The sequence below is a fragment of the Gigantopelta aegis genome, chromosome 3, assembly GCF_016097555.1.
Source record: "Gigantopelta aegis isolate Gae_Host chromosome 3, Gae_host_genome, whole genome shotgun sequence".
Classification (NCBI taxonomy): Eukaryota; Metazoa; Mollusca; class Gastropoda; order Neomphalida; family Peltospiridae; genus Gigantopelta; species Gigantopelta aegis.
The window spans coordinates 56,502,113-56,527,306 of record NC_054701.1 but is presented as its reverse complement, the minus strand read 5'-3'; the positions used below and the strand labels follow the sequence as shown (position 1 = coordinate 56,527,306).

The following is a 25,194-nucleotide window of genomic DNA, read 5'->3' as shown; positions in this document are numbered from 1 at the left end:
TTACATATCTTCAGAAAACCGTTTTAAAATAAATATAAACACCTTTTCCAACTAAAACCTATGTACAGACAGCCCTAGCGCTTATATATAGTTAACTTGTGCGTCACAGACAAGTCAATTTTAGGTTAACTTGTACGTCACAGAGTGATCGATTCGACCGTGCTTTTTTTCATTGGATGGTATGGCATTGGAGACCTGGTCATCATCTAGGAGCAGCCTGTCGTATGTCTTTAAAATGATATCGCACGTATGTGTGTTAACACTATATGTGTTATCAAAAATAACGAATAATGTTCTAACCAACGGGTGTGTAAGAATGTTACATGTAATAGACCTTACAGTGATGCCCCTCTAAACCGGAAACTTAAGCCTAGTAAAACGTTTGAGGTAAAAGTCAACTGTAGATAAAAAGTATGTATTTATAAGAAAATGGGGCAAGATATGTTGGCATTTAATATTAAAGCATGGCGAAAGTAAGTCAATATTTGGACATGATCCCCCAAAATTTTTTGAAAACAAGATGTTATTAAATGAATTTTCCTGCATTCTACAAGTAAAATTCATCATTACAAATACTGACAAATGCAACAATTTTAAATGCATTTTTACGATGTGTACTATTTGTATACGTTGAATAGTCATGTACCAAAATTGTTGGATCAAAGAAAATAATTATTTACAATGAATAACTGTACGATACAATCAAATAATTCGTTACAGTTACAATGACAAAATTCGTGAATAACAAACAGTCGAATTACTCATAAGGACTTTGTACTAACATGTAGTACGGGGCGCTCGTCTGGTGCACGGCTGGTCTAGGATCCATTGGGACCCATTGGGTCGTTTCTAGTTCCAGCCAGTGCTCCTACAAAAGTTGTGGTATCTACTATCCTGTTTTGTGGGATACTGAATATAAAAGATCGTTTGCTGCTAATCGGAAAGAGTAATCCATGATCATTACGTGGCAGCAGCAGGTTTCCTCTCTCATTATTAATCTTTGTGGTCCGACATTATATAACCGTACTTAAAATGTGTTGAGTGCGTCGTCAACTAAAACATTCCTTTCTTTCTTTCGTTTGGTAGACGCAATTCCGTCAATTCTAGAGGGGAGTCCAGGTTGGGGACATGTTGGCGCGTACAATAATTATTTGGAAAAGTGTTGTTCAAAAATGCAATTTCATTCTTTCTACAAGTAAAACTCATCATGGCAAATGTTGGTAAATGTTAGTCATAGATAAATAAAGCTAACACATACTTTAACTGACGAATATAAGTCAAAAACAAAATCAGGTCTAAGTCCAGGAAGGGTCAAATGCTCCCCCCCCCCCCCTCCCCCCTTCCCTAGGGATGGGTGGATGATCATATATATAATAGAGCATATTATGTGGAAAATGCCTATGAACATGAGCAGCAGAGGTGGGGGAGGGCGGATGAATTTGGCATAAAGAGTATATTCTACTACTTAGCAGTAGAATTTAGAGATAGGCGACTAAACATCAGCGGCTGAAGATGAGGGATGAATTTGGCATAAGGAGTATATTCTACTACTTAGCAGAAGAATTTAGAGATAGGCGGTTAAACATCAGCGGCTGGAGATGAAGGATTAATTTGGCATAAGGAGTATATTCTATTACTTAGCAGAAGAATTTAGAGATAAGCGACTGAACATCAGCGGCTGGATGTGGGGGATTAATTTGGCATAAAGAGTATATTCTACTACTTAGCAGTATAATTTAGAGATAGGCGACTAAACATCAGCGGCTGGAGGTGGGTGGGGAAGGGTGGATCTGGCATAAAGAGTAGATTCTATTTAGGGGTTTTGTAAATATAAAAAAAAATCCAATAATCTAAAAACAAATTTGGATGTGAGTGGGAGGGTGAATGGATCATTTGGATTGTTTTTATAAATTGTAATGACTTTTATTTTTGCAGTGGACAAGAGAGTCAAAATTAATATTATTATTATTATTTAAATTTCTGTTTAAATTGCTGTTCAGCAAGTCTAATAAGTAACCAATGAGATTTACCAGTGCTACTTAAAGCAATGCAAAACAGAGTAAAACAGTGGTGAGTAGCCTACTGGGCGAATATTTTTTAAAAAGATAATGAGTGAGGAAACCCGCTGCCGAAAAAGCAGCACAGGATCTTTTATATGTCCCACAGATAGGACAGTACATACCACGACCTTTGGTACGCCAGTCGTGGGGCGCTGGCTGGAGCAGAAAAAAGCCCAATGGTAGCCTGGTCGACCGAGAAGATTCGATCCTGTGATCCAAGAACCTAAAGGTGAGCGCTCTACCGACTGAGCTAATCCCGAATTGGGATTATGTCTGTAAATACCTTCTGTAATTATTTGAGCAACTCCGTTACTTAAAGACATCTATACATGTCAGCGTATCACTACAATTTGTAGGCCTTTCCAATAATAATTTTTAACAATTGGATGATAGGTGGCATCGATCCTATCCAAAAGCACATTCCGATTATTAGAATGTTTTTATATTTACAAAGCCCCTTAGTGAAAAAGTAAGTTTTGTTTTGTTTTGTTTAATTGTTGGAAGATTTTTCCGCCCCGTAACATTTTGCGCCTTAGGCCTGGATCTAGTCGGTCTGTGCACTAATGCGAGTTTGTTTATAAGCTCTTGGGAGAAAACGCCCCATAACATTTTGTTCATCATCAAATGATGATGAAACAAGTCACTTGAAATTATAAAACCGTTGACATCTTTCCACGAAGCCAAACCAATCTAATTAAAATGAGCTCCACTATTACATGTGGATCTAACAGCAGCCAGTTGGAGCTCATGCCCACCAATCAAAACCCAATCTAATTAAAATTAGCTCCACTATTACATGTGGATCTAAAGACAGCCAGTTGGAGCTCATGTCCACCAATCAAAACCTTACTTGCAGAATCCTGCCAGTGATTTAAAAATAATTTGAAAACATTCCGAATTATCCTGAGGGTATACGACATGTTTCGTGTGAATGACGAATGCTTTAAAACATGTTTTATTTTATAAAATAAATAATTTGTAATGTAAAACTGAAGACTGATTTAGATTTTTTTAATTTTATAAATAAATAAATAATTTAATGTAAAATTGAAGACTGATAACCCACCCCGTACGTATTGGTATGGTTCGCTGTACTGCGGCCACTAAAATAGACTCGCCCGATATTTTTAGAATTTGTATGCTCCCAAATAACGTTATAAAAGGCGAAGTGTGATTGGTCAATATTTAAATTATTATTTACAGACGAAATGTTACCTGGACATTGGGGACTACGCAGTGTTGTTAGTTTTAAATCACTGGCAGGATTCTGCAAGTAAGGTTTTGATTGGTGGACATGAGCTCCAACTGGCTGTTTTTAGATCCACATGTAATAGTGGAGCTAATTTTAATTAGATTGATCAAAACCTTACTTGCAGAATCATGCCAATGATTTAAAAATAATTTGAAAACATTCCGAATTATCCTGAGGGTATACGACATGTTTCGTGTGAATTACGAATGCCGTAAAACATGTTTTATTTTATAAAATAAATAATTTGTAATGTAAAACTGAAGACTGATTTAGTTTGGGTTTTTTTATAAATAAATAAATAATTTTTAATGTAAAATTGAAGACTGATAACCCATCCAGTACGTATTGGTATGGTTCGCTGTACTGCGGCCACTAAAATAGACTCACCCGATATTTTTAGAATTTGTATGCTCCCAAATAACGTTATAAAAGGCGAAGTGTGATTGGTCAATATTTAAATTACTATTTACAGACGAACTGTTACCTGGACATTCATTGGGGACTACGCAGTGTTGTTAGTTTTAAATCACTGGCAGGGTTCTGCAAGTAAGGTTTTGATTGGTGTAATAGTGGAGCTAATTTTAATTAGATTGAAGCCAAACCAAATAATTTATTGTGTTAAATGAACAATGCAAAAAGAAAATAATAATAATGTTTTTATTCTGATTCGTTTTCGTCGTACATTTTGGACTTCTTCTCAAAGACTACTGAACTAATTCTAACCACATTTTGTGGGAAGGTTCTTTGTCACACTGAGAAACCAATTTGTGAATTTGGTCGTTCTGACCCCCACCCCTGGGGCCTGAGAGCAGAAACCAAAAGAAAAATATTGAGCCAATTTAAAAAAACAAATAGAAATCATCTACTTCCAAAAATGCTGTAACGGAATAGTCTTCATATATGTAAAGGTCAACAAATGGTTTATCTAATTTATCAAGGTCATTAATGTTGGGCCCGCCTTTGTTCCTGGGGTGGGGGTGGGGGTAGTTTTCTATAGTTATATAGAGTAATGCTTTTTAAAAAAAAAAGATTCAACTTCTCCAAAACTAACGATGCCTGTGGTAGATATTCTTATGCCTCTGCAACACCACATCTAACCCACAGTTCCTGAGAACATTTACTTGCAAACCAGCACAAAGATCATTGATATCTGCAACTTTCAGACGAATCTTGAACCTTCCCCGAGTCAATCTCTTCTTTTTATCCATAACGGTTGGAAGGTGGGTGTGGTATGGAGGAGGCTGGTAATAGGGGGAGTTAGGCGTAGGTGGTTTCGGCCGCAGGATAGCTTGGATCAACTAGCCTCTCCCTCCCCCTCCCCTTCCCATCCTCCACACTGATGCCTTCGATGGGACCGGCTTTACCCTCAAATAAATAATTTAATAACCTTTCCGTGGCTTAAGGCCCAACTCTCTCCGCCTAATCCTCCTGGGCCTAAAAATATATAATTAAATATTTAGATTAAATAGTTTGTCTTTTGGACTGCCCGTCTAAAATTTATATTTTTTGGACACGCCATCTAAATCAAGCCCTTCCATTTTGGTATAAAGTCAAAATTGTTGCTATAAATTAAAAACACCTTTTGACCGATGCCCAGCCACTGGGACTTGCGGGAGATCGTACGTGGGGTGGACGTGCCTGGACCTCTTTTGGATATAGACACGTAAATAAAGTAACAATATCAGTTACAGTATGTAAAAAAACAACAAGAAGAACATTTCTTTAACGAAGGGATACACAGTGGATCTAACTGTATACTGCTATCTAGGATCTGTACAGTGGAACAAAGCGTTTGACAAGAGCTCTACACATTGGACACAGCTTTGGCTCTGGTAGAATCCGAGCACACTGCGAGCACATACACACGTGGCCGCAGTCCAACACCACGACGTCCGTGGGGCGACTCACACAGATGACACACGTGGAGGGATCAGCTTCGGCAGCATCACTCACAGGCGTAGCACGAGTAGTCGCTCGAATTTCGTCGGATTTTTTTCTTTTCCGTTTGCCTTTAATGCGTTGAATGAACCTTTTTACAAGTTTGCAAACAAGACAAAATGCTAGCCTTGTGCTTATTAATCCGAAAATGATGGCGATGACCTCATAAATAAACCACCTGGATTCATATACTGCAATGATTCCATTTCGATTCAGTCTGGACAAAATGTAGCGGCCTTGGGAAGGGGGAACTAGCTTCACTTGACTGTTCTCAAGGCACACTTTTCCAATTCCAACAAGATTTGTACCAACCAAAAGCATTTTTTCTCTTTCTTGAAATCCTTTAGTGTACTCGCCAACAGCACGTGCAATATCAGCTAGAATTAAATTGGGGTGCTGTGGGTTATACTGGTTAAATGTTATAGTCAACGTATCTAATATGAAATTAGCTGCCAAGGCTTTGGTGATATGAACTTTCTGTTCAGAGTTAACGGGATTGGCAAGTACAAATGGTACACTCTGAAGCGTGTCAGTAACAATTTGCTGTCCATCATGCCTATGAAATAAAACAAAATGAAAATACATGTATATAATATTTAATGTACATATTGACTGTTCACTACTATTAGGGGTAATGTATATATTAATTCTTAAATCACACCATTACACTTGTTCCGTCATATTTAACTTTTCTATAGTATTTTAATGAATCCTCATTTTGCAAGATATTTACATACAAATCATCTATCGTGATTTTGGGCATCAATACTAATATATATGTTATGTATATACTAGTGTGACCAGTGGCGGATCCAAAATATCCATTTATGGGGTGCCCCAGTGATATGAGATGGAATGCCAAGGGAACTTTGGGGGAGGTTTAGAGGGGGATCGTAAAAATATTTAAAAAAATTAATATATAATAAAATTATAACTATCGCAAAATTTAGGGGGGCGGGCCCCTGCCCCTTCTCCTAGACCCGCCTCTGGTGACTACAGTCCGAGGAGTAGCCCCCCCCCACCCCACCCCACCCCACCCCACCCCACCCCACCCACACACACACAGAAGGGAATGTTGAGCATTTTTCATGGCAAAGTTTGAACATTTAAAAGCTCTGTCTTGTTTTTGTTTTGTTTAGTTTTTTGTTTGTTTTGTTGTTGATGGTTGGGTTTGGGGTGGGGGTTTTGAGGGGTGTTTGTTTTATTGTTTGTTTTGTTTGTTTTGTTTTTGTTGGGGGTTTTTTTGGGAGGGGGTTGGGGGACGGGGTTTGGGGGGTACTGTTTGAGATGGATTAAGTGCTTCTCTCTATAAACATGTATGCGGTTGATTTTTCTGACTTCTTCAATACTTTAATACTTTTTATGCAACACAGTGCTTGCTAAACTCAGGGGAAATTAAAAACAAAATCTGAGTGATGTCTTTCCGATCTCCCTCCCCGTAAAGTATGATCTAATATGTCTTTACCACAGCTGCTCTGTTGTTCAGCTGCATCCAGGCCTGGTGCTTATAAAACTTTTAGTCTAGGCTCGAGACTCTCTTTAATAGAGTCTGAGATAGTAATGTCATAACAACGCCATACAAAGTGTATGAGTGTGAGGTCATTAGAGATTGAGTCTGGACTCTAAACATTTTTTAAGCATGGGCCCGGATCCCTTATAAAGAGTCTGAATGACCGGAACTCACCTCTACCCTGGGTGTGTACTTGTATGTCATACCAGAGACGGGACCCCGGGTGGATATGCCAGAACCCAATGGATGTGGGCATGGAAAAGCGTTTGGACTTGGACCTGAACTCACCATTTTTCCTTCTCCTTCTTTGACTTGTGTTCCACAACCAGCCAATGCCTGATAACCCCGTCTAGTGGGCTGTGTTTACTCTGCAGTATCTGATTCTGGTAGGTTGGATAGACAACACCTTCAACGGTAGCATAGGCAATAGAGTTACCGTCCACTTCCTTTAGCCGACGAAATAGGTCTTCACCAACAGCAAAAACTTCAGTAGACTGAAGTAAAGAAGAGTATACACATGCACAAATAAACAAATATGTTACTAATAATATATTACACAGAACTTGTGTACCAGGTGACATTACTACTGGGCTTAAAACGTGGGATGTCACTCGGAACGTTACTAAATATAGTATAGTGGAATGAGCTTTCAGAGTGGTCTCTGTGCTCGGTGTACATTTGGTAAAGGAGCTTACAGATAAGTTTGTTTTGAAAATATAACAGTCTTTAACACCTTCAACAATGAAAAAAATGTGTTTGTTTTGTTTAACGACACCACTATAGCACATTAATTTGTTAATCATTGGCTATTGGATGTCAAACATTTGGTAATTTTGACATATAGTCATAGAAAGAAAACCCGTTACATTTTTTCCGTTAGTAGCAAGGGATCTTTTACATGCACCATCTCACAGACAGGATAGTACATACCACGGCCTTTGATATACCAGTCGTGGTGCACTGGCTGGAACGAGAAATAGACCAGTGGGCCCACCGACGGGGATCGATCCCAGACTTACCGCGCATCAAGTGGACGCTTTAAAACTGGGCTACGTCTCGCCCCTACAATGAAAGAAAACGCGTATATATACTACACGCACTAACGCACTTTGTAAGATCAGAATGGAAGGTATAATTAGAATGATTATTGAAATGATATCAGACTGGACGACGTTGATGTCGATGTAAGAGCATTAAAAACAATTTCTTGATTTTAGGGTCACTGGATGTGATGTTTTCATGAATAAATCAAGCTAAACTTGTATAGTTTACTGTGCAAATAAAATTATTGATGGACTACCAACACAATATTATTGGGTTTTGCTCGTTCCAAGTAGTGCGCCACAACTGGTCAAAGGCTGTGGTATGTACTTTCCTGTCTGTGGGAAAGTGCATATGAAAGATCCCTTTCTGCATTAGTAAAAAATGTAGCAGGTTTTCTCTCCAAGACTATATTATTATGTCAACATTACCAAATATTTTACATCCAATAGGTAATGATGAATAAATCAATGTGCTCTAGTGGTGTTAAACAAACTTTAAACTTGTTTGTAAATTAATCCAAATGTGATTAATAATGGGGGCATGCCCACAGCTATGTTTTCAAGACATACATACTTTCTACAGACGGAGTCTTAAACCTACTTTCGTGGCCTAGAAAGGGTCTTCAGGTCTCTAAGACTTTCACCCCCGCATCCGCTGAGCACAATGAATAAAATACTAGATCTAGACTTTCATATCCCGAAACAGGCCCCCATCCCCAATTTAGCAATTCTATACTTACCTGGATTTCCTTAGCTGTTGCGTAATTGCTTTCATATAATTTGTGAGATAACCAGTAAAGTGCAGCAGACACGCCGAGGCCAACAGCAACATTAGCAAGTTCACCATCCATTATGACAAATACAAATTAGAGAATAAAGCCACTTGTATCCTTTTGCGGAAATATTTAATCGTAGCCAGCAGGATATAACATTAAGCCACGCCCTTTTTCGTAAGTCTTAATTTTTCCGCGGGAAATAAATATAAATATGAACAAGTAATACCTTACTATATTTGTAAATTATTCCAAATATAGATCTCTGTTATTGTAACGAGCATTTAATAAAAATATCAAGTAATACAAATCAGTTTTGTAACTGAACGCTATAATTAGCGTATTTCAATGTGGTTTTTCTTCTAATCTGTACTTATTCCGATATTTTGACGTACCTACATAGTCCGATACACCTGCCGTCAACTGAGTTTACCGGCTTCGGTGGCGTCGTGGTTAGGCCATCGGTATATAGGCTGGTAGGTACTGGGTTCGGATCCCAGTCGAGGCATGGGATTTTTAATCCAGATACCGACTCCAAATCCTGAGCGAGTGCTCCGCAAGGCTCAATGAGTAGGTGTAAACCACTTGCACCGACCAGTGATCCATAACTGGTTCAACAAAGGCCATGGTTTGTGCTATCCTGCCTGTGAGAAGCGCAAATAAAAGATCCCTTGCTGCTAATCGGAAAGAGTAGCCCATGTAGTGGCGACAGCGGGTTTCCTCTCAAAATCTGTGTGGTCCTTAACCATATGTCTGACGCCATATAACCGTAAACAAAATGTGTTGAGTGCGTCGTTAAATAAAACATTTCTTTCTTTCTTTCTTTCAACTGAGTTTCTGACATGTATCGGACTACAAATAACGCTGCATAGTTAATCGTTTGTAAACGTGACACAATATTAATAATACCAATCTGATTAAAATTAGCTCTACTGGTCTACTACCACATGTAATAGTAGAGCTAATTTTAATTAGATTGTAATAATATGTGAATATAATATATCACGTAGTTTGTTTGTTTTTGTTGTTTTTTTGTTGACGCCTGTTTCAGATATGTAAACACATACTTTAGTAGAGACCAAAAATTAAAAATGAATATATAATCGTGTATTAATCCATCATCTACCACATACAGGTAGATTTCTATTTTATATATTCCAGTAATGTTTTACATTCAGTGTTTTTGTTTATTATTGTTATTAATCAGAATAAACTTACTGTGTGTGTATTATCAATGAGATTTCAGTTGGGTGGGGTGGGGGGTGGGGTGAGGTGAGGGTGTTAATGGAGTTAAATTACCTAACAACTGATACCATGGATATCATCAACTGTTCAAAGGTATTTCTTCATTAATGTGATATATTATAGTACATATAATATTTGGCTAATGTCAGGGCTTTAGATTGCACCAAAGATGCACATGTACTATATCTCGTTCTAGCCACGACTGGCACAGGGGTGGCACAGTGTAAAAAATAGTGGCACGGCTCGTGGTTGCCAGACTCGCCTTTCAAATTACTTGTAAGGACATTTTCACAGATATAACAAATATAACCCACACACACATGGGCATCAATCCGGCTTTAAAAGTGTGTGTGGGGGGGGGGGGGGGGGGGGGGGACGTGTGTGTGTGTTAAACGAAAAAGTGGGGGGGGGGACATTTATATAGATTGTCCCCCGGCGTTGAAAAGTGAGGGGGACGCGTCCCCCCTGCCCCCCCCCCCCCACAGACATAAAAGTGGTACGGCCATGGCCGTACCGTCTGCGCCGCCCCTGTGGTATATCAAAGGCCGTGGAATGTGCTATCCTGTGGGTTGGTGTTTAAAAAGATCCCTTGATACGACACATAGTTAAACACTTTCACAGATGTACACAGCTGCTAGATTACAACTAATATTGTGGGAAGAATGATGAAACTTCACGGTGAAAAGTGTTCAGGCCAGCTCATTTGCCCGAAATTTCCTATTGTTTTTTCCCGAACTTGAGGATATTCTCTAAGACTGGGTTACAAAGCGTTAGAGGGGGAGGGTGGATTTTTTATTTTTTTTATTTTTTATCAATATGTAACGAATAGAACGTTCTGTAACGCTAATAAAAGTAAAAGTTTGTGGTGCACCCAACGTTTCATTCCACATCTGAGGTTACCAGTCCTGCCATTGGTAATACATGTGAATGTGTTTTGTGATAAAATATTCTTTCATCTGGTTAGTAAATTCGTGACGTTTAATTTCAACTAGTATCAGTGTACCAACTACCATTCTGCTTGAAACGTGTGTGGGGTCCTACTGTAAATAACATGAACATTTTTGTGCGAAGCTAGAGGGTACTCATAGACACACAAATACACATAATATATAATATATAATATGTCTAAAATGAGAAGCTTAACCCCCACTTTTTTTTAGTCACATAGGTTACTATCGTCGTCTATAGGATTCCATTTAGTGGTATACACCCTATAACATAAGGGATAACCAATCACGTTCAAATCGGGCTACCCCTTTTTTGAGCATATCTTCATATTAGCAGCAGTTCAATACATTCCTTTTGATCGTAACCATATGTCCGACGCCATATAACCGTAAATAAAATGTGTTGAGTGCGTAGTTAAATAAAACATTTCTTTCTTTTTTTTTCCTTTCGACTGAACCGTTCAAACTGAGCGCACAATCAGCAGAATAAATTAAAATGCGCCTTTTACCTTTGGCTTAATCCCTCAGGGAATACCTCAAACTCTGCACTACTCGCCGGTGTGTGCGGCTCCCTCCTTTTCCCTCCCCAACACCTTCCCTATCTCCGACGAAGGAGCTGGCAGTGATCAGACCCTACGTCCAATAAATATTTTCCTAGATTATTAAGTTCTTTAGCATTAATTGTCAGCTTGAAAACGCTTGGACGTCTATGGTAATATGTTTTAATAAATGTCATTCTTAAATCATTATATCGTGGGCAGGTGACGGATGAACGGTTACAGTTACGGTTACTTTATTAACGTGCCTTATCCATAGGCGTACGGGCTCCCCAGTTTGTGTGAGGTTCATGCACGTCTATCCCACGCCCAGTATTTGACATGGCCAGTGATTGGGCGTCGGACAGAAAGTATTTAATGTTACAGGGACAATTTTTAATTTATAGAAGAAAAAAATAGGAAGGGGCAAAATTTAGATGGTGTATCAAAAAATATAAAACTATTGGGATTGGAAATTTTTTTAACGTGCACATTCAGAGCAAGCTGTTGTGGCACAAGTACCGGCCTCAGCCGGTTCCTCCGTCCAGGACAGGAAAGGGTTGGAGTGGGTGAAGGAGGGACCGCCTGCACTGGTATGTGCAAGGGAGCACCAGCAGTCCAACTATAGTCGGTAACAGGCGGGGTGTGATACGGTGCTATGTAATTCGGAATGTCCCGTAGGATTAAGCCAAAGGGAAATGAGTGCGCATTTTGGTGAAGGAAGTTTGGCGCAATTTTGATGGTCGTTCTAAAGAATAAAAGGTAGGGAGCTACGTATAGTTTTGGGATTTTAGTAGGCCGAGAGTAGCTCGTAGTTAAGACCTGCGGATGATGAGGTGTCTCCCTAGGTTGTCCATAGGGCCCTTAGAAAACTATAAGAGCTGATTCCTAATATTTTAAATGAATCCACGCCAATTTTAGATGGGCTGTCTAAACATTATTTGATATATAAATAAAACAATTTAACCATAATGTCCAGGAGAATTGTAAGGGAAGGGTTGGGCCTTGAGTCAATGTTTATGAAGAACAAATACGTTGTTGTTGGGGGGGGGGGGGGGGGTTATGAAGTGCTCGATGATTCTGACTCCGTGAGATCTGGTGTTATGCTCAAATACAATATCTTTATTATGTGGAGGTACATTTACGTCCATGGCGATAAAAGCAGCACCTAAGTAATGCATAAGTATCCATTATTGCATCCCTGCAACAAACATCTATAATTTGTTTCTTTGAGAATGACTTTAAGAATGGTTTTACCAATATAGCTGATCTCCAGACCATTATCTGAACTGAACTGAACTTTATTTACACTCTGGCCGTAATTCAACGGCATATGAGGTACATTGTAAAAATATAATAAAATAAATAGATGACAAGATGGCACATTCGTCATAATAATGTACATCAGATAAAACAAGTGTATATCTGTGGATTCATACTTGCATTTGAAGACATACATTGCATATACAAATAAAATGAAATTGTAAAAACAGATTTCAGCCATGGGACTTAAGAATATGCATAATTTGTTTACAGAAAACTGCTAGCTTTCTGAGAACTCAGCACAATATAGCGATAATGTTCGACCATCAACGTAGGCATATCGTTGTATCGTTGTATAGTCCACCAACCCTTTTGAACTCGCTGGAACGATGATTATTAACGTTTAGATTTTAAATTAAAATTGGATTAAAATGTAATTTATTTTCATGGTCATAAATATATGTCTCAAACTTTTAGCAGTATAACTAATATATATTTATCTAGTTCACGTAAATCGATATGCATGTGTTTCTATTTAGTACACATTAATTATTGTTGAGATGTAGTATGATTTATATATACTAACAAAATATGTTTTAAAAATAAACGTAACTGATACTTTATGTAAAACTAGTGTTGCTTATAAAAACGTTATTTAAATCTTAAATGTCGTATACTACAACAGCAAGTTGATTAAAATGCAAGGTGCCACACCTGTATTCTGCCTGGTTGGGTTGATGCAATAATTATAATATTATTATGTTTTGTTTTTCTTAATATTAACGTTATCGGTAATGGGAATTGTTTTGGTCTAATGGAACCTATAATGTTCAGTAAAAAAAAACACCAAAACAACCCCACCGACTTGGACCAGTCTAGTATAATAATCACATTCCGTGCTACTTTTTCTTGCATATATATTTTTTGTACTTTTGTTTTATTCGCAACAGCACTCGCAAAGTACACCATGAATCTTCACGGGTGCTTCTGGATAGGTTAGTTTACTTTTAGTTTTCAATGTGACAGGTCCGCGTACCAATAACATTCGGGCCGCCTAAAGTGGATTCACAGACAAAGCTCAAGCGTAACATTATTTCAGTATACATATTACTCTGGTCGTTAAAGCGGCAATGTCGTGAAAATTAAATTTTTTAAATGAATGAATGAATGAATGTTTAACGGCACCCCAGCACGAAAAATACATCGGCTATTGGGTAGTAAATGCAAAACAAATTTGTTGATCAACATGAATATTACAATATAAAAATTCAAGAGTCAAATAAAAACACTGTAAAGAACTGTGCAAAAAATACAGGAGCGGTTATAGAATCTGTCCGCCACTAATCCTTCTGTAAAAAGAGGGATTTTTTGGTGGGGATTCTTAAAAAAAGTGGGGCATGGGTTTTTGCGGGGGAAAAAAGAAATAAAATAAAATTATTTATTTAGAAAAAAAAAAAAAAAAAAAAAATATGGACATTAAGACTTATTGGGGGGGGGCAGCCCCCCCCCCCCCAGCCCCCCTTGCTAACCCTAATCACTCTGTAGCCGTGTAGGCTATCAACACTCTTCTGTAACAATCGACCGACAAAGTTCCTAAATTAAAATAAAGTAAAACAGAAAATCACTCGACCCTATGTTCCTAAAACAAACTAAACCCTGAAATAAACCCTGAAACTAAACCCTGAAATAAAACACAAAATAACGCAAAGTTCCTAAAATAAAATAAAATAGAAATTAACTCGAGTTATTGGCTTTATTTTAGTAATCGTCAGAGTAGTTAAAATTATCGAAAATTACATGTAGTGTATAGTAAATGGTTGTATTTAGGTGGCGGACATATTCTATAACCGTACCAAAATACAAATATCACAGATATAGAAAATTAAAATTTAGAATAAAAGTCTGTATCACGTAAAAACTGCAATAAAAGTTCTGGATGGAATCGAAAGGATTCCATCACATTTCTTTGTCCAAATAAATCTTCGAGTTGCTGACAAATGCTTACACTCCACCAAAATGTGTCACACAGTCAGAAGATTAGATTTTTTAAAGCAAAGGTTAAAATATATTTGTCACTGAATTCATGTTGCATGAATAATACAGGAAATCTTTCCGAATTTCCACCTCTAGTGCAAGGGGGTTGGTGGTGGGGGGAAAGCCTTTCCTTTGGCACTGTCACTAAGGTCTCACTACACAGATCACTTCCGGGTGAGAGTTCACTCATCACGGTCCACTATAGTTGCTAATTGTGACACATGTTATGGTTCACATATTCACTTCTAGGAAATGATGAAGAATTAAAACAATATGTATGTTTAATGGTAAGCCTTCTGGCTGTATTTTGCCCATGTTATTTTGTAATATTGTGCATCAACCTTTTGGGACATGGGTATATAGCGCAAGTGACAGCCAGAGTGAATCGGTTAATGAACCACCTGTTCAGACCAGTACTACTGCCAGATGCGGTCATATAGCAAAAAACTGAGACGGAAATGTTCTCAATTTTGGAGTGAAAATAAATGCTTAAATAATGTATGTTCGCAATGGAGTATGTTGTTAGTGCCAACGAGAACCCGTTCTATGGGCAGTCTTCGCTTGAAGTTGGGCAGTTTAACGTGGGTTTCAATGGCAGATGACATTTGTGTAGTGAGACCTAACCCTAACCCTAACTCTCTAATCTATTATAAGTATTTATAATGGTCTTTATACGTGACGGTGCCAAAGGAAAATCCTACTGCATGGGGCACATTAAGGCAATACTTTTCTTAACGTGCATGGGGAGTTACTTCCCTCTATGTAGCAAATGGCGCGGAAAGTTTTTATGTCATTGTTGGAAGATTTATTTAGTTAATAATGATGTTCTTCAATCGGGATTTAGTGAGTACGATAGGTTATAAATTTTTGGTTTGTGTTTCCATTTGTTGCACTATTTTGGTTGAGAAACGATTGAAACATCGTGCCACCAAGGGCGTCGGAACTGGGGTGGCAGTCGCCGCCCCAATATGTCGGCAATTTTGTTTGTTGGTTTTTGTTTTAGGTTGTACTTTTTTTCAAGTCTTAATTTTCCTTAAAACAAATAAAAATTCCCATATCGCTAATTGTGGAAGTTTAGTGGACATTGCATTCACTAGCTGTAAATGCAAGTATAACAGAAGTTTGCAATTTATAAGGAATCATGACTGACAACTTTTGGAAAATTCTAGCACGGATGCAGAAATGGAAAATATTTCACTAGCCCACCGGACCAAAACCAACTAAAATTTACTAGCCCGCCAGAATTTCTACTAGTCCACCAATCTATAGAACAATATATTATTAACAATATTATAATGTACAATGTTTTCACTTCAAATGCTATATATAAATGTATTGACAAAACATTATTAATAATACTTGGCAAGTGATCAACACCACGTGGCAAACAAAATAAAAAAGACAGATAGACCGTCGGGCTGGTAGTTGCATTTGTTAACTTGTCCGTCACAATTTTTACTCGCATTTGGTGAGCGAGTGAGTACTTTCTGCACCCCTGTCTAGGTGTGCTAGGTGTCACGTGAATGGTACATGCTGGTAGATATTTTAGTTTGAATATTCTGACAGTATTCTCTGAAAGTAGATATCTTTGAAAATGTTTCAAGCGGGAACACCCCTCACACACCCACCCTCTCCGCCGAACCAATGTCAAATTCCTTACGACACCTCTGGCTATGGCTATGGAATTGAATGCAATCACAGTCAATAGGGGGTTGATAAGAGTAATTAATTTTGTCAAAAAGTTAACTTAAAAAAAAAAAAAAATATGCAACAAATATGGGTATGCAGGGTTTCTGCCAGGGGGTAAAATGGGTATGGCGGCATACCCAAATGATTTTGCAGATTATTATTTTCTAAGTTAACCTTTTGACAAAATTAATTACTCTTATCATTACTGTATGATTTTCTTAACCCTAAATCTAAACCTAACCCATTTTCTTTCTGGGGGAGGGCCCCCCATACCCCCTGTTGACTGTGGTTGTATTCAGTTCTATAGCGCTGCGCCATACCCCAAAATTTCTTTCTGGCAGAAACACTGCATAATATGGTGCCATACCCATTTTACCCTCTGGCAGAAAGCCTGATACAGTAGGGCGTCTAATTTTTTTACAAAATCTGCTAGCCAGTGGTTTTAAAATTTAATAGCCACAATTAAAAATTCACTAGCCCTACTTTGCTTTAAGTTAATACAATTTTACTAATGGTAATAGTCAGATCATTATGTCACCTAAAGAGGAAGATAGAGCTTAAAAACACTAAGATTGGGGGTGGGGGCAGGATATTCAAAGTTACAAAACAGACGTAAATGCAGCAGATTTGACTGTAATTTGTAAAAAATATATTTTAATTTACACTGAAATGCCCAGACCCTGCCCCCCCCCCCCCCCCCCCCCGCCAATTTTTTTTTATTTGAGATGGTATGGTTTTAAAGTGTAATAAATTAATGTTTAATGTCAATTCATTTGTTCCCTTTTGACGCAAACGTGTGTGTGTGCATGCACACATGTGCATTTAATTTGCATATTGTAAATGATACAGTAGTAGGCTACTAATAAACTAAATATTGAAAGAAAAATATACAATATACTTTGTTATCCATAACCAAGTAACCGGGCACATAACCACAGAAGCTGATTCTGGCACTGTAAAAATATAGAACATGTTCTATGTCTTCTGCTGCCAGATCTATAGTTTTTTGCCAGCACAGACGTTCAATTTAGTTTTAGTGCATTTATTTTTTTAACTGGTACCATACTCGCCAGACCCTAAAATCGATGATTGCCCAATGAACTACCTTTGTAAAGTTCATAGTCACCCATGACCAATAAAGATTGCCACGGGCGACCAAGCGACTGCTAATTTTCAACCTTGTCCTTGGGGATTCCAACTATAATATACTGCGTACCAGCATTCTCTAAGACATATTTTATTTTAATAAACTACACATTTGGCATATCAGGCATGCAGGAATTTTGGCAGTGAGGGGTCTAGATTGTGGTGACCGAAATATATGGGGGGAGGTGGGGGAGGCCATGAGTCATGCTTCTGTATGTGTCCTTGGTGTAAACTTTATTCCAAACTATTTTTTCATTATATCATTACAGACTGAATGAAGAGACCACAAAATTCTAAGCACTTCTCGATATCAGCTGTGAGGTATGGGGTCTGGCAATGATGCCGACCAGGACTGGTACATTGACGGCAGCGATGATGAGAAGTACAACCCAGCCAAGATACCAGGGGTTGTCTGGCAACCGAACCCTAAGGACATCTTGGAGATGTTTGACAAGTTGTCTCGGGACAAGGCTGTGCTGGAGTTGAAGTGGCAGTGTCCTGGCCGGCGGTCGCCCGAGCTCGAGAAAGACAGTGATGAGGAAATGGACGACCAGGAACAGGAGGACGACCAGGAGGAGGTTGTGGAGGAGGAGGTTAAGTGAGTGTAATTGATAATTAACAATTACTGTTTCAGTGTTTTTCCCAGGAGTTTTGTTCAGATGGTTGTCAAAACAGGGGGTTGAAAATGCTTGGGGGTTCGGGGTCATGCAACCCTGCAATTGTTTTTTTTATTCAGTTGCTTTTAGATGCATTTTGGAATATATTTAGGTGTTTTATGTTTTAAGATTGTGTAGACATCTCTGAAATTTGCATATTGATTCATGGCGCTATACTGAACAAAATGTTCCCTGACTTGTTCCAATTAGCAGAAGGGATATGATACCCCTTTCAAATTACAGCTGAAATTATCTTTAAAGACGTATAACTTTCTGTAGTGGGAGCAGGACGTAGCCCAGTGGTAAAGTGCACACCTGATGCGCGATATGTCTAGGATCGATCCCCGTTGGTGGGCCCATTGAACTAATTCTCATTCCAGTCAGTGCTGGTGTATCAAAGGCTATAGTTGTGCTATCCTGTCTGTGGGATGGTACATATAAAAAATTCCTTGCTATTAATGGAAAAATGTAGCAGGTTTCCTCTTTAAGACTATATATGTCAGAATTACCAAATGTTTGATATCCAACAGCTGATGATTCATAAATCAATGTGCTCTAGTGGTGTCGTTAAACGAAACAAACTTCTTATATTCTGTAGTGAAGGTCATTTTTTAACATTTCAAATTAATAATGTTCTGATTAATCAAGTTCAGTTAGACTACAATACAAAGTTATTTCCCTTTTAGTTCTATAGTCCTTGGTATGGTATGAGAAATCATTTTACGTGCCCATATCCAGAAATAGATTCAGGCATGCCCATCTCGGATCCGACCTCTGACATTGCCAGGGACCGGTTCCGGGATGGGAGGGATAGTCCTTGGTAGACTAATGGTAATACTATTAAATCCCTTATATGGCTGCTATGACAACAGTTCCGTGTGACTCATCTTACTTGACCTAGAAAGTGTATACACATCTACAGCACAACAGGTTAATACCTGTTTTTCATAATGTACCAGATTTGCATACATGTGGTACCCCAAAGCACAATGTACATTTTAATCAATTATTAATTCATCACATTTCATTGGATTTCTCATGCAAAATTCATTCTAGATACAAGGGTACTTTTTTGTGAATTGTTTTATGCCCCCAAAAAGCTGATACAAAATAAATGTGGCCCTCATTTCATTTCAACTTACTTTCGTGCTTATATCCAATTCAGGTTGAAGCACGCTGTTCTGGGCACACATCTCAGCTATCTGCACTGTCTGTCCAGGGTTAGCGGTTAGTGAAAGAAAAAAGGGTGTAGTGGTCTTACACGTACCCATTGAGTCATTAAAACTCACTCAAGGTGGGAGCAGGTACTGGGCTGTGAACCCTGTACCTACCAGTCTTATGTCCGATGGCTTAACCATGACACCACCCAGGCTGGTTGTGGCCCTCATTCATTGATTGAGTAAAACTGAAAAATTATGTTGTGCGTATCTAATAATATAATGTACAGGTAACTCAACTTTGACCAAATTGTTGGAATCTGTTTAATGTCAGGTAATTCTGTTTGTTTGGCACAAGCCACGAAGATGATCTTCCTAGCTATTTTTATTTTCTATGAATATTACAATATTAGAGTGGTGTTTAAGTTGTTTTCATCCAAGCTGATGTGAATATTTTCAGAGCTCCGGAGCCAAGTGCATTTGATTTTGACGACTTTGGAACAGAGCCATCAGGCAATATTACACCGAGGAGCATTTCAGGTATTTCCAGTGCTTGGGCCAAGTTTGGGCTTTTGTGAATTATAATCATGATTTTATTCTCTCGTGTTGGGAGTTAAAAGGCAAGATATAGTACAATGAAACCTGTCTAAATTGGACCCTGAACAAACCAGCAGTTTCACGGTCCCATATTTTCTAAATTCTAAAACGCAATCTTCTAAACAAGGGCGGGGCGTAGCTCAGTGGTACAGCACTCGCTTGATGTGCGGTCGGTCTGGGATCGATCCCTTTCAGTGGGCCCATTGGGCTATTTCTTGTATCAGCCAGTGCACCACGACTGGTATATCAAATGCCGTGGTATGTGCTATCCTGTCTGTGGGATGGTGCATATAAAAGATCCCTTGCTGCTAATCGAAAAGAGTAGCCCATGAAGTGGCGACAGCACGTTTCCTCTCAATATCTATGTGGTCTTTAACCATATATCTGACACCATATAACCGTAAATAAAATGTGTTGAGTGTGTCATTAAATAAAACCCACCCTTCCTTCTAAACATAGGATCCTGTGTAAATCGGATCAATATTAGGCTCCCCACATGATACGTTTTAGACAGGTTTTACTTTACATGTATCAAACTTTTTCGGACAGCATCAGCTTTTGCATAATTAAGTTGTAGCATTTAGGTCCATTTTTCACCAACTATAAATCTTAGATGAATGCAACTTGGTTTATAGTTGTATCTATGAATGTTCATCTCAATGCATGTTTAGAAAATCAAAAGTTTATGAAATACATTTAAAAAGTTTTTAAATTTTATTCAGAAACATTTTTAATTTATTTATATTTAAAGAACCAGATTAATAAAAAAAAACTACATGACATATTATTTCTTTATTCACCAAATCATTTATTATATAAAAATATATTTACTTCACCAGGTATGCTTTATATTTCAATAGGGAACCATTTCACTACCATGAAGAAAAAAAAGGAAATAATGTTTTGGGTTATTTTCATTTTAGTATATATATATTTTTCAGATCACATACTTTGAGAATTTGATAACTTTGCAAATTAGATATAAATGAATCAAGGTCAAGGCACTATGTTTGACATTTAAGCAAACGTACTGCGGTGACACTATATAATTGATATATGCATTTATAAATGTCAAACAAAAACATTTCAATGACAACTTTACCCTGAAAACTGTCCTGCGTTCAGAAAAAAAGTCCAGTTAAGCACTAGTTTATTTTTATGTTGGGATATCCAAAATGGCGCCATTCAATTTTGATGTCATTTCCATTCAAAAAGACACATATTCTTATGTCATTTGAATATCAAGTAATGGCTGACTTCAATTAAAGTTGCGTATATAATTTCCAAAAGCATGTTGTATTAAGCTTGAGATTATATGATAAAGAGATTATTACCCTCATGTGTTTCGGAATCATCAATATCATATATTAGGAATAAAAATAATATATTATGCTCACTTTTTTCTCCTTTTTTTTTTTTTTTTTTTTTTTTTACAAAAGTTCAGTTACAGTGCAAAGCAGGTGATAAAACACAAATGTGTGGGGCCATTTAGGAATACATAGGGTTTATAAACCAGGTCCTAATCTAGAATCAAATGTATATGGCAAGTCACCAGTCATTAAAATGATAGTTCAATGCAAGTTTGAGGTAATTAATTGGGTTGCACAAATATAATTCACGTAACTAAACAATCAAAATTTATCAAACTAAAAACCATGTGCACCGAGTTTTAGTTGTCTTATTTGAAATAGGAAATCTTTTTATATTGCATTGTAACTGATCAAAGGCCATGGTATGTGGGAAAGTGCATATAAAAGACCCCTTTCTGCATTAGGAAAAATGTAGCAGGTTTCCTCTGATGACTACATGTCAGAAATACCAAATAGCCGATGACTAATTAATCAATGTGCTCTAGTGGTGTTGTTAACCAAAAACTTTAACTTTGACTTCATATTCTGGCCAACATTGCGTAGAAATGATATACTGCATTACTACATAACATTAGCCAGAGACTAAGTTTGCTACTAAATTGCACTGATGACTTGGTAAACAAGATTTGGTAGTTTGAGAATCAAACCAAGACAACTATTTATTTTTGTACATATTTTTAAGTCTCACTTTGTACTATATTTCAGGTGGTAGGAAAACGCCTCATACTCAGAAACACGTGGCCCGCATGGATAAAGTCCTTGATGACATCAGACGACAACAGCTGGAACGTAATGCAATTAAGGAGGCTCGCAGAGTAGCAACCCGCTCACCGGGGAGTCCAGCAAATGTGCGATTTCGGCTCGGAATGATGGGCAGCCCTGGAATGACTAGGTCCGAGATAACCACTACTCCACAGCGCCCGGTATTGGGAGAATCGGGGATGAATAGGTCGGACGTAACAACCACCCCACAGCCTGCGCCGTCGGCCGATTCGGTGTCGACGAAGCAGACAAGACCTGGGACCCCATCGCGTGAGAATGGTGACGGCGTGGGAAACACCAGTAGTTCCAGACAGGCTGGGTTAAGAACGGGACTGTCTCCCAAACCAGCTGGCACACCGTCTGGTGGCACCCCAGCACATTCTCCAGCACCACCTGCCACTGCAGTGCACAGACAGTCTCCTGGAGCTCAACAGACGGCACCTCCGAGTACAGACACGTTCAAGCCAGGTTCTTAACTGGACTGGAAACTCCGTCAACGTGTTCAAATCCAATGAAGGTTCAGGCACGCTCATCCCGGGCTTTGCCTCCGACATCGCCAGTGACTAAGTCCTGCCCTACATGGCTGTGGATGTTTTATATTTTTTAGATATATACTTCTTTTTTTTATAAGATCAAGGATATATCATAAATAAAATGGAAGCCCATTACACAAAAGGCATCATATGGAAGTAGGCGAGCATTTACCTCGATAGATTTAGGTAGAAACATGAGGATCAGGTTTATTTTTTTTAAAACCCACCTCATTAGTCTTAAAAGGAAACAACAATAGACATAAAAAGGGGTGGTGGGTACATCTTGCAGATTTGTACATCATATGGAAGTAGGCAAGCCTTCACATTGATAACTCACGATTAGTAGCCTAGATTTAGGTAGAATCATGAGGGTCAAGTTTTTTTGTTTTTTTAAAATTCATCTTCAAAGGAAATAGAACCATGGCCATCAATAAAGGGGGTAACAAAAGTCTGAAGATACAGCATTGCTTATTCCTCTCCCCCCCCCCCCCCCCCCCCCCTTCAAATGTGAATTAATCTATAACTGGACTCTTTGGACACCTGTGAGAACCATTTGTACCAGAGTTTAATTGACTGGTCTTAAAGAGGTCAGTATAGCGATTGGACATCATGTATGTTTTATACTGTTGGATATTACCATTTGAAGACTGGTATCAATGTCTGGTCCATGTTGCATATTTAATGTTGTAAACGTCTTCAGCAAACACTGCAGACCTTGTCTTTGTCTTCATGTAGACCTGTATTAAAATATTGAATAAATTCCTGTTGAGAAAATGTGTATAAAAGTTGCTTTTGCTGCTGATGGAATAATGTAGAGGGTTTTCTCTAAGATTATATTTCAGAATTAACAAATGTTTGACATTCAGTATCTGATGATGAATCGATCAATGTTTGACATTCAGTAGCTGATGATGAGTCGATCAATGTTTGACATTCAGTAGCTGATGATGAGTCGATCAATGTTTGACATTCAGTAGCCGATGATGAATCGATCAATGTTCTCTAATGATGCCATTAAACAAAAACAAACTTAAAAGTTTAATATCCAGTGTTATCTAGGTGGCAAAACCTGAAAGTAACATTTTAAATGTACTTAAATTTGCTATTGATATTTTATATGGTTTTGGAACTTTGGTAGAAATATTTGCTTTACACCACAGACAATTATTTGATTTGAACCATCGGTCTACAGGCTGGTAGGTACTGGGTTCGGATCCCAGTCGAGGCATGGGATTTTTAATCCAGATACCGACTCCAAACCCTGAGTGAGTGCTCCACAAGGCTCAATGGGTAGGTGTAAACCACTTGCACCAACCAGTGATCCATAACTGGTTCAAAAAAGGCCATGGTTTGTGCTATCCTGCCTGTGGGAAGTGCAAATAAAAGATCCCTTGCTGCTAATCAGAAGAGTAGCCCATATAGTGGCGACAGCAGGTTTCCTCTCAAAATCTGTGTGGTCCTTGACCATATGTCTGACGCCATATAACCGTAAATAAAATGTGTTGAGTGCGTCGTTAAATAAAACATTTCTTTCTTTTTTCTTTTTATTCAAGCACTGAACTGTGTTCCTCTTAAACGGAAAATCGAGGACTATAACTAATATCAGGTGGAGGGGGGGCAGGACGTAGCCCAGTGGTAAAGCGTTCTCTTGATGCGCAGTTGGTCAAGGATCGATCCCTGTTGCTGGGCCATTGGGCTATTTCTTGTTCCAGCCAGTGCACCATGACTGGCATATCAAAGGCTGCAATATGTACTACCCTGTCTGTGGGATGGTGCATATAAAAGATCCCTTGCTGCTAATCGAAAAAAAAAAAAGAGAGTACTCTTGAAGTGGCGACAGAAACATGCCATATATAACCGTAAATAAAATGTGTTGAGTGTGTCATTAAATAAAACATTTCCTAATATCAGGTGACGTACATTGTGTGCAGTTAACTGAAATAAAATTGCCAAAGGTATTAAAGGGACACACCCTAGTTACGGCTAGTTGTTAACCATTACGGCGTTGTTTTTCGCTATTAAACCCATTTTTTCACAAATAAAATTGCACTTTACTTACCGTTTATTATTTAGAATATACATTTCCATTCACCTGAAATGTTTTTTGGTAATCCTGGTGTTTGTAATACCACAAAATGCATTTTTCGTATTTCTGAAAAACGGACGCACGTTTGAGAAAAAACCGTTGAGCAGACAAGGTCTAATCTATTTTTAGACGGGATATTTCCATTTCAATGTCACAGACGTTGGTATACCACGTGACCTTTATCATTTTGGTTCGGTTTGTTTTCTCGTGCACGGTTCGCGCAATCAACATCCGATTTGTTGTTGTTCATTTGTGAGATTTTTCTTCACAGTTCGTGAACATTTTCAATAACAATAAAGTTCAGACAAGTATCTCAATACAAAACATTACAAACCCTTAAAACCAATAATTTTTCTAAGTCCTACGATATCTGGAGAGGGGATACAACCAGGACAGAACAGTTGGAACATGTCCGGGAGAGGTGAAAAGAACGTACCCCAAGTCTGTGAAATTTGTCATGACGTAGGCATTGTTGTGCTTCGAGCGACATCTACCGGTGAAATCAGAATACAAACTTTCAAAATTATTTCAAGCAATTGGGACATGGGGATTCCCATGGTATTTATTGATATAAAACCTGCTTTTTCACTCCATATG

At 38.2% G+C, this 25,194-nt stretch overlaps 2 protein-coding genes across 2 annotated transcripts; one reads left to right on the top strand and one right to left on the bottom strand.

Annotated features, from left to right (window-relative positions):
* Nucleotides 1-3,955: 3,955 nt before the first annotated feature.
* LOC121390934 (mitochondrial ubiquitin ligase activator of nfkb 1-like) lies at nt 3,956-8,712 on the bottom strand. The gene is made up of 3 exons (XM_041522769.1): nt 8,544-8,712; nt 7,049-7,254; nt 3,956-5,806 (listed from the first exon to the last, which is right to left on the bottom strand). The coding sequence occupies exons 1-3, from the start codon at nt 8,652-8,654 to the stop codon at nt 5,077-5,079; spliced, it is 1,047 nt and encodes a 348-aa protein (XP_041378703.1). The 5' UTR covers nt 8,655-8,712; the 3' UTR covers nt 3,956-5,076.
* A 4,715-nt stretch (nt 8,713-13,427) lies between these two features.
* LOC121390919 lies at nt 13,428-23,285 on the top strand. The gene is made up of 4 exons (XM_041522767.1): nt 13,428-13,562; nt 17,706-18,034; nt 19,710-19,789; nt 21,922-23,285. Exons 2-4 carry the CDS (start codon nt 17,760-17,762, stop codon nt 22,452-22,454), a joined length of 888 nt encoding a protein of 295 aa, XP_041378701.1. The 5' UTR covers nt 13,428-13,562; nt 17,706-17,759; the 3' UTR covers nt 22,455-23,285.
* The last annotated feature ends 1,909 nt before the right edge of the window (nt 23,286-25,194 follow it).

Bases quoted from the DNA above. Each gene is read 5' to 3' on its own strand.
- LOC121390934 (XM_041522769.1), bottom strand. From the start codon at position 8,654: ATGGATGGTGAACTTGCTAATGTTGCTGTTGGCCTCGGCGTGTCTGCT. The intron at 7,255-8,543 runs GTAAGTATAGAA...TCTTTACTTCAG, and splicing joins CAACAGCTAAGGAAATCCAG to TCTACTGAAGTTTTTGCTGT. The intron at 5,807-7,048 runs GTGAGTTCAGGT...TTTATTTCATAG, and splicing joins AAGAAGGAGAAGGAAAAATG to GCATGATGGACAGCAAATTG.
- LOC121390919 (XM_041522767.1), top strand. From the start codon at position 17,760: ATGGGGTCTGGCAATGATGCCGACCAGGACTGGTACATTGACGGCAGC. The intron at 18,035-19,709 runs GTGAGTGTAATT...GAATATTTTCAG, and splicing joins GTTGTGGAGGAGGAGGTTAA to AGCTCCGGAGCCAAGTGCAT. The intron at 19,790-21,921 runs GTATTTCCAGTG...ACTATATTTCAG, and splicing joins TACACCGAGGAGCATTTCAG to GTGGTAGGAAAACGCCTCAT.